At 35.6% G+C, this 14822-nt stretch overlaps 1 protein-coding gene across 4 annotated transcripts in view; it reads right to left on the reverse strand.

Annotated features, from left to right (window-relative positions):
• Window positions 1-14822, reverse strand: part of STRN3 (striatin 3) — a 106066-nt gene that overhangs the window by 12536 nt on the left and 78708 nt on the right. For 3 of the 4 annotated variants that reach the window (XM_036736767.1, XM_036736768.1, XM_036736769.1), the window contains 3 exons: window positions 6187-6327; window positions 1467-1597; window positions 142-317 (listed from right to left, as the gene is read on the reverse strand). In XM_036736767.1, the coding sequence (XP_036592662.1) occupies window positions 142-317; window positions 1467-1597; window positions 6187-6327 (448 nt within the window). The remainder of the gene's footprint in view (window positions 1-141; window positions 318-1466; window positions 1598-6186; window positions 6328-14822) is intronic. The other variant, XM_036736770.1, reaches the window with a different exon arrangement.

The raw sequence follows: 14822 nt of genomic DNA on the forward strand, positions 1-14822 counted from the left end.
AAAGGAAATAAAAAAAAAAGTGATTTTATAATTATGCAATAATCACAGAGCAGGATAAGACTGGATTAGGGATATAAAAGGGATAGAATAACTAGCAATTACTATTCAAATTACAAAGTTGGCTAACATTTGAATACTTGCTTTTTGGCAGGAACTGTTTTTTGCAAGTTCCAAAGTTTCAGAGTATGATCTTCAGAGGCTGTAACCAGCACAGGTTCTACAGGATGAAAAGCTAATGCCCGTACTCCATCAAAATGGCTACGTAGTGTATATTTGGGATTCCATGTCTTTCGAAAGGCATCTTTATTGGCAGGTAACTAAAAAGATAAAATTGAATTATCATCAGTAAGAATAACTATAGTTAGATGCAACTTGAATTCTTTAAAAGAATTTTGTAAAACATCAAAAAATTGTATTGCATGTTCAATTTTAAAAATTTAAGCATGGTACAAAATGTCATTTAAAAATACGATTTGTACAAATATTCACCATTTGAGAACGCTTACTGCAAAAAACTATATAAGTTTAAAAAGTGGTTAGGCCAAGTGGAAATTTCTTTAAATCAGAAAACTAAATTTGGAATTACTATTGTCAACTGATAATAATAGTGGCCTTCTATAAGTTGTAACAAAATCTTTATCTGTCATTTTCCCAGGCTATTTTTAATATAGTATAACTTTTTTTCCAGAAAGTAGTGTTATTGAAAAAGAAATAAAATACTTTCTCCCACCCTCCAATAATGCTGGCAGTTATAACATTTTCTGCTCTCATATTACCAGGAATTTGAAATCACTTATAAAGCAATCACATGTTTACTAAAATTTAATGGCTTACACTTTAAGCTTTTCAGAAAAATTTCTTAAAACAAAAATAACATACAGCTTCTCCAACCTGAATATGGAAGTGAGGAATGTTGGTAAAAATGTGGGAAAAAAAAAACACTTAATTTAATGTAAACTTATACTACTAGTGAGTATCTGGACAGAAATAAAAATCCAAATGAATACAAATAAATTTTAATCATAGGTGAACTATTCATAATAAAACGGAGTCTAAGGCTAGTTTACCTCCAGTATTCAGCATGACTCTAGGTTGTTGTTTTCAGGGAATGCAAACTCAATTTTAACACTGGCCCTAGCAAATTTACTAAGGTAAATCTGCTCAAAATATGATTCTTTTAGTTACCTGCTATTTGAGATTGTTTATACTACCACTTGCTATCATTTGTAAACATAATCAAAAGTTCACTGTGTCTAATATGTAACTATTTTATCATATTTCATTCCAAACTTCAAACTCAATATAAATCATGATACCTAAAAAAGTTTTCATCACGACAAATTAAATTTCATTTTAACTTCATCTTTTTAGAGTATCTCGACATTAATTTCTTTATAGAGGTCATTCTGAAAATGAAGAGTCTTTTATTAAATCATTAAGAAGTTTAAAAATAAAACCGCACTTACATCGTAACTATAGTCTGCATCATTTGTTACCGTCAAGTCTGCAAGGTCGCCAAGGCCCAGTACACTTAACAAAACATCATCAGAACCCATAATAAATGACTTGCCTCCTCCAGACGGAAACATTGGTTCAGCTATAAAGAACAAAACCGCTTCTTAAATGCTGAAAAGTCATATAGAATAACACAATATTGGGGAAATCTAAGTACTTTACTAAGACATAAAATAACAGAAATACAACTTACTTAATTTCCCTACTTCCCATATATAAAAAGGAAGCTAATGAGCTACAAAACGCCTGACTGAAATATAAAATAATTGTAATAAAATCTACAAAAATATTAAGTATTTTTAAAATGTCATCTCCTATAAAGCCAAGGTGCCTTCTATTTAAATCTTTTTATAGCCCCATAAATATCATAATCTATACAGGTCTTTGCATTATTAGCATTATAAATGAGTTTATGTGTTGAGATGGAAATCAGAAGAATCTTGATTATACTCCTTCACACTAAATTTCAGGTTGTTACCTAGAATCCAGGGACCATAAATCACTTTATGATAAAAAGTTTTCTATAACTAATTTTAAAAGGCATATACTTAAATAATAAATGTTACTAGTCTTTATAGTTCCTTGCTTACTCAGTTTTAAACTTAGCTCCTGACACACATTCAAAAGAACAGTTAAACAGAAATTGCTTTAAAACATTTTACATTCATTTGCTGCAATGAAACTCATGTGATTCAGGATCTTTATTAATTTGCTATAGAGAAGAATAGCCCTATTTATTCTTCAGAGTTCACAGAATCCTACCTCCTTCATGATCACCCTTAAATGTGATCTCTCCCTTTTCAGAAGCATCATTAACATGCATTCAATAAAAAGAAAGGAAGGCTTTAGACTAAGAGCTAGGAAACCTGGGTTTTAGTCTTGGTTCTATGGTTAACTGGCTGTATGATCTTATATATGTCACTTAATGTCTCTTGGCTTCATTTTTTCTTATCCATTCTTACTAAGAATTTGGCATTTTCTTCTACTTGCAGCTACAATTATAGTATTTAAAAGAATTCTTTTCCCTCCACATTTTACTACACTGTTGCTAACTTGTTAATATTGGGGTGGGTAGGCAACTTAAATATGATGTTCATCTTCTGCTCTGAAAATTATAATATAAGCAAGATTTTAAAAGAAACTTATAATTAAACATTAAAAACAAATTTTAACATGATGCTAAAAAGAACCAGAAGGATCAATTTAACAAGACTTTTACTAAGTAATTCTAGCCACATCTGAAAATCAGGCACAGACGTAATTGGAAGAAATTATATAGAAAACACACATTACAAAGAAGATGATCATTATTCTAACATGTCACACTTTGAAAATGTTATGGTGTAAACACAGCAAATGATGGCATCAGTGACTCATAACTCTTCATACCGAAAAAGATGAAACTAAGTAAATCCAAATTACTTTTAAAGAAGAGGAATCTAATACCATTCAAATTTACTGCAGCAAGTCAAAGTCATCTCTACTTACAAGCTCCACATTTTAACACCAATGCTGTTTTCTAAATTTTTTCATGCCATGCTCATAAGGTGCAAAAATTTACAGATAAAATTAAGTTCTGAATCACCAACAGATTTAACATAGTGAAATCAGTTAAATAAAAAGCATGGATATACATAGTAATGTTATAATTTAAGCCTGATTATAACTGCAGAAATTTGAACAAATTTAGTCATCGCCTCTCCCCCATCTCTATTATTATACTGGGTATCATTACTCATAATGCCAAAAAAAAATTGAAAGCTATGTAATTAGAAATTTAGATAATTTTTTAAGAACCTGCATGTAAAATTAAAGGTAGGTAACATTTTGCTGTGATATGTTCCAGTTGTAAGAAAAGCTAATATTTTTTCCAGTTTGTTTTTAGCACACACACACACACACACACAAAATCAGATAATCTTTTGAGTTTAAATACCACTCCATAACTCCCCTTGAGAATAAAAAAAAAACAAACTATGGCTATCTTAAAGTTATAGAATCACTATTCCTGATACAACGCATAGTTCTAATCAGTAAGTGGTTCTGATCATTTGAGAGGTTGGAGAAGGCTAAGAGTTGAATGATTTGTTGGCCCATGTAAAAATACTGCCATCAGATTGGGTCATTTGCATTTAAAAAAACCCATTGAATATTCCCTTGATTAAAAATTAAGCACGTAAAAGGTATGGTTACATATTACAAGCCAGTCTTAGTCATTTAGCATTCATTCATACATATACTGGTGAGAATTTTTTAGCTTTATTTTTGCTTTGTAAAATTCTGCTTTCTGCAAAGAGCTACCACTATAGTAAATTACACTAAAAATATGTGACAATTACTTCCTTCAGAAAAATATTTCCTTTTTAGGTATTTAGATTAATGTTCCATACATGGATAAAGTATATATGTATATACACTACAAAAATTTTCTGTATACATATATACTACTATGAAAAAAGTACTCTATAGATCCTAAGTCATCATTTTTTCCCCCTGCAAAGCAGTTTAAATATAACAACATAAATTAGGTGATCTCAAATCAGGTAGCAGAATTGATTTCAAAAAGCCTTTGTTACCTTTAAGGTACCCTAGAGTCTCCCCAGGACTTCAATAATTATGGAATATGAAATGGAGCTACAATGTAGGTGAGAATGCCTTATATCATGGTCCCTATGCGATCTGTGCATCTATATCTTCTTCCTGAAGATGCTTATATCAGGAGGAAAAGCCTTTCACAAAAGGGGTAAGGAACAGAAACACAAGGTAATTTGAAGTCTTGACCGCAATATTCTAAAAAGCCTCAGATCAGGCAGCATTCTACCATGCAAGTAAACCTTTTTCTATGAGAAATGACATCAGACAGTTTTGCAAATTAGGAAAATTTCCATGGGGAAGTGAGATAACTCTGGAAATTCTTTTAAAGCATAAAAGAATTAAATTCCTCATACATCCCCAGCCCCCCACCCAAAGAGGCCAAACGAATGCACTGCTTTGGTTTCCCAGGCTACTTTTGCTCTTTCTCCAGCACCTGTCCTTCCACTTTTTCCCTTTCCTTTAACTGGGCATAATATTTATTATCATTTGTTATATGTGTTGAAAAATGCCATGTCATCTGCTCCTAAATAAAGAAGACATGTAGAATTTTTTGTATTTCTCTTTAATTCTGTAGGATACACTTGACCCCTCCCCGGCTTAGTAGAACAATGTTTGCCTATTCTAAGATCAAAATACATTAAAGTAAATCCTCCTCTGCAGAAAATTCTCATAAGCAACATTACTCTGTGTGTGTGTGTGTGTGTGTGTGTGTGTGTGTGTGTGTGTGTGTGTGGCAGGGGGAGGCGAGAACTAAGCCTAAGCAACAGCGTGTATTTGCCCAGAAGTCTTCCAATTCAATTAATTTTTGTTTTCAGTTGTGTCTAACTCTTCATGACCCCATTTGGGGTTTTCTTGACAAAAATACTGGAGTGGTTTGCCATTTCCTTCTCCAGCTCATTTTGCAGATGAGGAAAGAGAGGCAAGTAGGGTTAAGTGACTTGCCCAGGGTCACACAGTGTATGAGGCCACATCTGAACTCAAGTCTCCCTGAGTCCAGGTCTGGTACTCTATCTACTGCACCACCTAGCTGCCCTATCCTATGAATAAAGAAATATTACATTCTTTATTCATAAAGTAGCATTTAAATGTTTGAAATTCAAAACGTCTAAAAACAAAATAAACAACACATAATAGTTTAATTGTATGTTGTTTTCTTTCCAGCTTTCCTTCCTCCTGCTACTTTTATTATGGTACTTTAATCTTTTTACTGTTTAGTCATTTTCTTCCCCTTTCTTACCTACATTTAAAAATGTAATTATTGCTATTAATGCTGTTGTCTGAGAAAAAGAAATACACATTACCTAATATTCACAAATCTTAAAAAATACTATATCATAAGAAAAGGGGACAAAAGGGAAAATATATAATTTGGAAACTGTGGTTAACTGAAAATGCTCTATTACCTAAGGCACCACAAAAATCAACTGTCAGCATACAGAGAATCTACTAAATTTTGGATTCAATTTTAACATCAAATACTCTCATAAGACAGGTGAAATTCATACTTCATTTATTCTAGAGAAGGTACCTTTACCTGGCAAAAAGACCAGGTATAATGTCAAAATAAAGTACTGTAATCTATATACTTTATCCTAAAATGATGTTATTAGGGACTATGTGTGTGTACACATACACACAAACACGGGCACACACACATATTTATATACATAAGACAGTACAAAACCAAGGACTAAACCTTTCTTCTCTAAGTACTTAATTTTTAACAACTTTGTCTTTAAAGGAATTACTATAATTTCCGATTACTACTACATAGGATAAACTAAAAGCAGACTTCTGAAAGACGCCCTGAAAAAGAACCACAAGGAAACCATAAGGAAGCAGCGCCTCCTTGACATAAAACGGGAAATAATTTGCTGATTTAAAATTAGAAAGTAAGACTCCACAACGCGTATTTAGCTGTATCATCAAGGGTCTGTCCAAAGTCTCTCTGAAGATCTTACTGAAGACTTGCTATTAGCAACTCAAACAGCAGCAAGTGAGAGGAAAAAGGAGCTATATTTTGGAATGAAAATCTTCTGTAATATAAATAAACATGGCAGCTAAATTTTTTTGTACCTTCCTCTGCTCTTGCACCTTCGTGATCAGTCATTCTAGTTGAGGGTGACCTAGACTGATTAATGATTCCTGAAGGGATGTGGGGTAGCTCATCATCTCCCAGATCAGCTATCATGTCGTGAAGTTTTGTCCTGTTGACCCCTGTAAATTAATGGCAGCAGTAGAGGTTCATTTGGTGGCTACTGCTTAACTTGCTAGAAACTTTTACCACCAGTTTACCAATGAAATACAACAAACTAATCCTTAAAAGATCCCCATTTGTAAATAGTAGTACCAAGTACTGTAAATTTTCTATACCATTTAAGCATAAATTTAAAAACAATTATCAGCAGACTATAATTCCCATCACCCACCAACCTCCCCCTCCCATGACATTAAGCCTATGGGCACAGAAGACAGATGACACCTTCCCATAAAATAAAATGATGTACATAACTTGAATGTGTACATAATCAAACATACATTTTTCAACTTAAAATTCACATTTTAAAAAAGTAACCAAAAAAAAGAAAGAAAGAAAAATTAGGCATGATTTGTAATGTGGGTGCAACAAACAATCAACTTTCCCTGGTGTTCTCCTTCATCTCACAAAATTAAGCCAAATTACATCATTGCTAAAATTATTCTAATTCCTTCCCACTAAGATTTCACCGTGTGTGTGTGTGTGTGTGTGTGTGTGTGTGTCTATGAATGATGAGTCTTTTGAATACCAATATATGAGACCATACGATTCCAGATCTTTAAGCAGACGTTACCTGAATAATTTTAGCTACCTCCTGGCCCTGACTCTCCAAGGCCTACCACCTAAAACAGTTTTTGCCATACTCCTCTCTTCAACTAAATGAACCTGACCGAAGATTGATGGTTTTTTTTTTAACATATCAGAAAAGGGGATTGTCTTTTAACATTTTTTATGGAAAGAATAACAAAAAAAAAAAACCCTTAGTGGCTTTAAGCCAACTTACTTGAAACTTCCAGGCTGACTAAATATAATCACTTTTTGGATAGAAGTTTTTGAGACTTTCAGTCTTGCTGGAAAGTGTTCCTCAAGCATTAATCTCTCCCCCAACAGAGGATTTTATCTGAAGTTTTCCTATGAACTTGTACTATAGTTGTGTACCTTTATTTCACTACCCAATAAACCTGGATTTTAAGATTTTTAAGGATGAGAATTTTCAGTGTCATCTTTGTAGCCCCAGTGCCTAGCATAGTAAACTCTGTATACCAAGTACTTGGATAAACATTTACCGAATTAAATTGCTACAGTTTATTCTTACTAAAATTTCAATGGGTATAATCAAATAAAATCTACCTACAAAACATTTCCATTTAAATGTTCTAAAATCTCCTCAAATTTAAAGCAACCAAACAGTCCCTCTTCCCTATCCCACTTTTCAGCCAGCAGACTTGAACCCTATGGGTCATCTCTATTCCTCTTCCTTAGCCCTTAAGTATCATCAATCACCATGCCCTGTAAACCCTTCTGTCAAAAAATCTCCCTCCCTTCTCCATCCCCATTGCCAAAAGCCCCAACATGGGTTAACATGTTGCCTAACCTTCCTGCCTCTACTTCCAAAGCATCCTATAGAGCTCATAGTCAAATTAAGCATCCTCAAACACCACTTTTTATCTTATCATTCACTTTCTCAGAAACCAATGATGCCTATTGCCCAATGTAATAAGTATAAAATTCTTAAACTAAATAAACCAAGGGTTCTTATAATCTGAAGTCCATGAACTTACTTTTAAAAATGTTTTAATAACTTTTTAACATAACTGATATGCTTTGATAAGATCTACACGCTTGACCACACTGCCAAAGGGATCCATGATACAACAAAGATTAGGAACTTCTGATTTAAATTCTCAACATACTGGATGACTTAGTTTTACAAAATGTAATTGACTATAACACCCTGTACTCTAAAACAGAAATATATTCATTTCTGTTTCCTTGCCTAAGGATGATTCCAAAAGGATAACTCACCCTCTCCAATTCCCCTAATCATCAAACTCTCCTTCCCATCTTATTTGTATAAGTTTTGAGTCATTCTCCATGGCCCATTCAAGTTTCAAGTCCTCTATAATACCTTTTTATGTTAGCATACATGGAATATGTAATATACTGATTTGTACCATATAAGAAACATATGTCTGCCTGCTTTAACTATTTCATGTGTTATGTCTATCTCCTGAGGCAGAAAACACTACTTTATTAACTTAGATTCATTTTAGGATTCTAAATCAAATCAGCTTTCAATGAACTTCATAGAGAATAAAAAGGCTTTCTTTTGTTTAAAAAATATGTGTTGAAATTAACAAGGTTAGGGAAACAGCCCATGAGAATGGGCCCAAGAGAGAAGCAGAGAACTGAAGTCACTCTAGTGCCCTATGGGGAATAGGATGATTAAAAGAAGTAATGCCTTTAGGAAAAAGAAAAAGAAGAACAAGGCAAGAATTAAGATTAAGTTTATAGAGGGGCGGAGCCAAGATGGCGGCTGGTAAGCAGGGAATAGTGTGAGCTCTGTACCGAGACCCTCCAAAAACTTATAAAAAATGGCTCTGAACCAATTCTAGAACGGCAGAACCCACAAAACAGCAGAGGGAAGCAGGGCTCCAGCCCAGGACAGCCTGGATGGTCTCTGGGTGAGGTCTATTCCACACGGAGCTGGGAGCTAGAGCTGGGAACGGAGTGGAGCAGAGCCCAGCCTGAGCGGCATGGACCATCCAGACCAGAAGCCAGGCGGAGGGGGCCCTAGCGCCCTGATTCAGTGAGCTGCGGCAGTTACCAGACTTCTCAACCCACAAACACCAAAGACTGTGGAGAAGTTTAGTGGGAAAAGCTGTGGAAGTGGAAGGAGTTCGTGGTTCGGCTTCCAGCCCCGGGGGCAGCAGAGGTGGGGCAGCTACAGCTGTTGTTACTTCCGGCTCCAGGCCCAACTGGTGGGAGGAATTAAGTGGCGGATCAGAGCAGGGGTGCACAGCCTGCCGAAGATCTAAGCCCAGTTCGGGTTGGGGGTTCTTGGGGAAGGAGCAGTGCTGGTGTGGCAGAGCGGGCACCTCCCCGCCAAACGTGGAACATAGAACTCGTTAGTCTACAAGCAGTCATACCCCACTGAAAAACTCAAGGGTCAAGTTAGTTGGTTGGGAATATGGCCAGGCAGCGAAAACGCACCCAGATTCAGTCTCAGACTTTGGATTCTTTCTTTGGTGACAAAGAAGACCAAAACATACAGCCTAAAGAAGACAACAAAGTCATAGAGCCTACAACAAAAGCCTCCAAGAAAAACATGAACTGGCCCCAGGCCACAGATGAACTCAAAAAGGATTTGGAAAAGCAAGTTAGAGAAGTAGAGGAAAAATTGGGAAGAGAAATGAGAAGGATGCGAGAAAACCATGAAAAACAAGTCAATGACTTGCTAAAGGAGACCCAAAAAAATACTGAAAAATACACTGAAGAAAACAACACCTTAAAAAACAGACTAACTCAAATGGCAAAAGAGCTCCAAAAAGCCAATGAGGAGAAGAATGCCTTGAAAGGCAGAATTAGCCAAATGGAAAAGGAGGTCCAAAAGACCACTGAAGAAAATACTACTTTAAAAATTAGATTGGAGCAAGTGGAAGCTAGTGACTTTATGAGAAATCAGGATATTATAAAAGAGAACCAAAGGAATGAAAAAATGGAAGACAATGTGAAATATCTCCTTGGAAAAACCACTGACCTGGAAAATAGATCCAGGAGAGATCATTTAAAAATTATTGGACTACCTGAAAGCCATGATCAAAAAAAGAGCCTAGATACCATCTTTCAGGAAATTATCAAGGAGAACTGCCCTGATATTCTAGAGCCACAGGGCAAAATAGAAATTGAAAGAATCCATCAATTGCCTTCTCAAATAGATCCCAAAAAGAAATCTCCTAGGAATATTGTCGCCAAATTCCAGAGCTCCCAGATCAAGGAGAAAATACTGCAAGCAGCCAGAAAGAAACAATTTGAGTATTGTGGAAACCCAATCAGAATAACCCAAGATCTGCCAGCTTCTACATTAAGAGATCGAAGGGCTTGGAATGCGATATTCCGGAGGTCAATGGAGCTAGGATTAAAACCTAGAATCACCTACCCAGCAAAACTGAGTATCATGTTCCAAGGCAAAATATGGATTTTCAATAAAATAGAGGACTTTCAAGCTTTCTCAGTGAAAAGACCAGAACTGAATAGAAAATTTGACTTTCAAACACAAGAATCAAGAGAAGCATGAAAAGGTAATGAAGAAATGAAAATTGCAAGGGACTTACTAAAGTTGAACTGTTTTGTTTACATTCCTACATGGAAAGATGATGTGTATGATTCATGAGACCTCAGTATTAGGGTAGTTGAAGGGAATATCCATATATATGTTTATGTATATATATAAGTGAATGTGTATGTATGTATCTATGTGTATATGTATGCATGTGTATGTATGTATATATATGTGTGTGTGTTTTTATATATATATATATATATATATATACACACACATATATATATATGTAAAAGAGAGAGAGCAGATACAGGGTGAGTTGAAGATGAAGGGAAGATATCTAAAAGAAATAAAATGAAATTAAGGGATGAGACAGCAACATACTGAGAGAGGGAGATAGGGAGAGATAGAATGGGGTGGATTATCTCGCATAAAGGTGGCAAGAGGAAGCAGTTCTGTGGGAGGAGGGGAGAGGGCAGGTGAGGGGGGAATGAGTGAACCTTGCTCTCATCAGATTTGGCCTGAGGAGGGAATACCATACATACTCAGGAAAGAAGAGGGAGGAAGATAAAAAAAATAAATAAAAGGGGGGGGATGATGGAGGGGAGGGCAGATGGGGGTGGAGGTAATCAAAACAAACACTTTGGAAAGGGGACAGGGTCAAGGGAGAAAATTCAATAAAGCGGGATGGGTTGGGAAGGAGCAAAATGTAGTTAGCCTTTCACAACATGAGTATTGTGGAAGGGTTATACATAATGATACATGCGTGGCCTAGGTTGAATTGCTCGACTTCTTAGGGAGGGTGGGTGGGAAGGGAAGAGGGGAGAGAATTTGGAACTCAAAGTTTTAAAAACAGATGTTCAAAAACAAAAAAAAAAAGTTTTTGTATGCAACTAAAAAATAAGATACACAGGCAATGGGGCGTAGAAATTTATCTTGCCCTACAAGAAAGGAAGGGAAAAGGGGATGAGAGGGGAGGGGGGTGATAGAGGGGAGGGCTGACTGGGGAACAGGGCAACCAGAATATATGCCATCTTGGAGGGGGGGGGGAGGGTAGAAATGGGGAGAAAATTTGTAATTCAAACTGTTGTGAAAATCAATGCTGAAAACCAAATATGTTAAATAAATAAATTTAAATAAAAAAAAATGTTAAGAACCCCCCCCCCCAAAAAAGATTAAGTTTATACAAACTTCTATTAAACACTGACCTACTAAGGAGACAACCTAACAAAAACACTTATTTTCCTTACAGCTGGAAGATTAGTTGTATATTATCACTTGCTCAGTTTGTCACATAAAGGGCTAAAGAAAGGATCTGTTAACACACACACACACACTCACTCACTCACTCACACCCCAAAGCACTTTTCCAAAGAGTCATCTGAAGCAGAACAAATATCCTCATTTTCGGGAACAAGCCTAGAGAGGGTGATTTTTCCAATATCACAACCTAGTGTTAGGGCAGGACCTCAAATATAAGAGTGCTAAATCCCAGTCCTAAGCACCATTTTTCAACTATCTCATACTAGCTGTACTAAAAAAAAAACCAAAAAACAAAAAACAACACTTGCAATAGTAGATTCTGTTCTAACCACAGTGGCCTCAGGGAGAGGTGAGGATGGACCAATATATGAGAAGATGTCTGTACTTAAAGGACATTTATATTCTGGAGGTATGTTTGTATAATTAATGTTTTCTGCAGGTTAATTATACAGTAAAATGAAAGCCTAAGGAAAACAATAAGTTCCTGATTCTGTATCACTTGATGGTGATTTTAAAGCATTGCTGAGAAAAGCCTCACCCTAAAGATCATTGTGATCACCTGTGTTCATTTGAAGTCTTCATTTTGTTTAATAATGCAGTTCATGATAAGGAAGCATGGATTTAACTGTTCCCACTAGCTAGCATAAGAGGGAACAGAAAAAACCTAAATCTCTTTCAAGTTAAAAAATCTCTGTTCCTGGACTTGCCTACTCTGCCTTTTGAAGACAAGAGTAACAGGGTGGTATGAACCCTGAACAGACAGGATCCACCTCTAACCAACTACTCTCAATATTTTTCGGTGCAGCTAGGGGGCGCAGTGGGTAGGGCACCTGTCCTGACCTCAGACACTTCACACATTTACTAGCTGTGTGACCTTGGGCAAGTCACTTAGCCCTAATTGTCTTGCCTTCTCCCCTCAAAAAAAAAGATCAGTATTTTTCCATTGTTCTCTTCCCTCCAGGGATACAGACTGTATTTTCTCACAATGGGGAGACAATAGTTTTGGGTTTTTTTTTGGGGGGGGGGGGAGGTAGTACTGGTTGTTTTTGTTCTGGGAAGAGAACGAGAAAAGATTGTTGGAATCTGAAAGCTCATTCTAAGAGTTATTATCTCTAGCAGTATCTATAGATGTTAGGGAGAAAGTGAGTCCCTCTTCCCATCCCCATATCCCTTTTAAGATACCACTGAATACTTTTCCACTTTCCTTCTATGGTTACAAATTTCAAGAGTCCACTCTGAAAATGTGATGTCAAGTCTCCATATTGAGATCTGTACCTTTCGTACCCAGTCCTTCTAAAGTTTCTTTAAAGATCAATCTTAAATTATAAATTGCTAAGAGACATATCTTACATATATTGTTGCCGAGCAACTGACGGTCCCTTCTACACTATTTCACAGAAAATTCTATTTTTGCTGAGCCAACTAATATTAGGTGGGGGTATATATCGATCCTTCCCTCTGCTCCCAGCTTAGGTGTCCTAAGTGAGGATTTAAGTTACAATGGCATCAGTAATACTAAAATATTAGTTTCACATTAAATTTTTTTAATCTGAGTCAGACTGTCACATGTGCCTTCCTTAGAGATGAACTGAAATAGCAATATCTAAGTAATGTTATATTATATATGTAAAAAAAAAATGACTCATTCACCTTTGACCATGATTTCAACCTATTTCCCAATTCCCAGGTACTGTAATCTATAAATAACAAATTTTTACTCCCAGACTGAATGGAAAGAAAAAAAAAATCTTTTTAATTTAATTATTTTAATCATAATCTTCCAGACCAGACTAAATAACTAGATAACTCAGAAAATGCACCAGCCAAGGCAGAGTCAAATATCTAGACAAAATGCAAACCAAAGTGCAGATTATTAGATTTCTTCAAATTCAATCATTTGTCCATAACCATATACATATTGGTTATTTACAGGAATCTCTTTCCCTATATAGCATCACAACAAGTGAGATAGCTAGAAGCTCTATAATGGGCTTCTGAAACGTGGTTCAATTTTCAGAGATTTCACTTCTTCAGCATTTATCTTCCTTGTTGTTTAATCTTTTATATCAAAGCCAAACTCAGAATCAGCAGGAGCTGGGTACAAGATTGGCCTTTTTTTCCCAAGATATAAATTCCTAATTTGCTATGTATTTCTTCCTTGTAGCATAATGAATGAATTTAAATATTAGTAGGAAAATTAAACCATCATATTTTCTAAAGATTATAATCACACTGATGAAATCACATTTCTGGCTAGCACCCCACAAGGGATATATTAACATAAGAGTAAATAAGCTACCATTATAGAGAATTCTTAATAAAAGACATATTTCTCCTGAAAACTTTATAGTAACAAAAAGAAATCCAGACCACCTCAAAATTAGGATGCTTTTTTTAAAATTAGAAAAGGTAACTGGGTTGAAGAACTAAATAGCAAAAAACCCATATGATACTTAAAAATAAAATCTGATGGAGGCATTTCATGTAGTAAAAAGTACACAGGAGTTGGAGGTAAAAGAAAGCTCTTGTACATACTATCTGCGTGACCTCTGCCTACTTCTCTGGAACTCTGTTTTGTCAACTATAAAATAAGGAAGAATCGATCTTATTACTCCAAAATTTTACATCAGAGAAATAACTTACAACAAATAAGATAAAGCTTCTCCCTCACCAGAAAACGTTTCTCACATTAATATTTGAGTATAAAGAATCTGAGTAACATTTTCCCCCATAACAATAAGAAAAAAGTTGTTTTAGCATGAAGAGAAAAGGTTACATTAAAAATACATAAAAATGTACATACATGTGCGCGCGCACACACACACACACACACACACTGCTCTTGTTCAGTTGAGTCATGTCTGACTCTTCATGACCCCATTTAGGGTTTTCTTGGCAAAGATACTGGAGTAGTTGACCATTTCCTTCTCTATCTTATTTTATAGATAAGGAAAGAGAGGCAAACAGGGTTAAGGGATGTGCCCAGGGTCACACTGCAAGTGACTGAGGCCACATCTGAACTCAGGTCTTCCTGACTCCAGGCACAATACTCTATATTCACTATGCCACCTAGCTGTCCCAGTACACATACACATATATATATGAGCCTATTGAGAAATACCATCAGAA

Source organism: Trichosurus vulpecula, chromosome 8, assembly GCF_011100635.1.
Source record: "Trichosurus vulpecula isolate mTriVul1 chromosome 8, mTriVul1.pri, whole genome shotgun sequence".
In the NCBI taxonomy this organism is placed as follows: Eukaryota; Metazoa; Chordata; class Mammalia; order Diprotodontia; family Phalangeridae; genus Trichosurus; species Trichosurus vulpecula.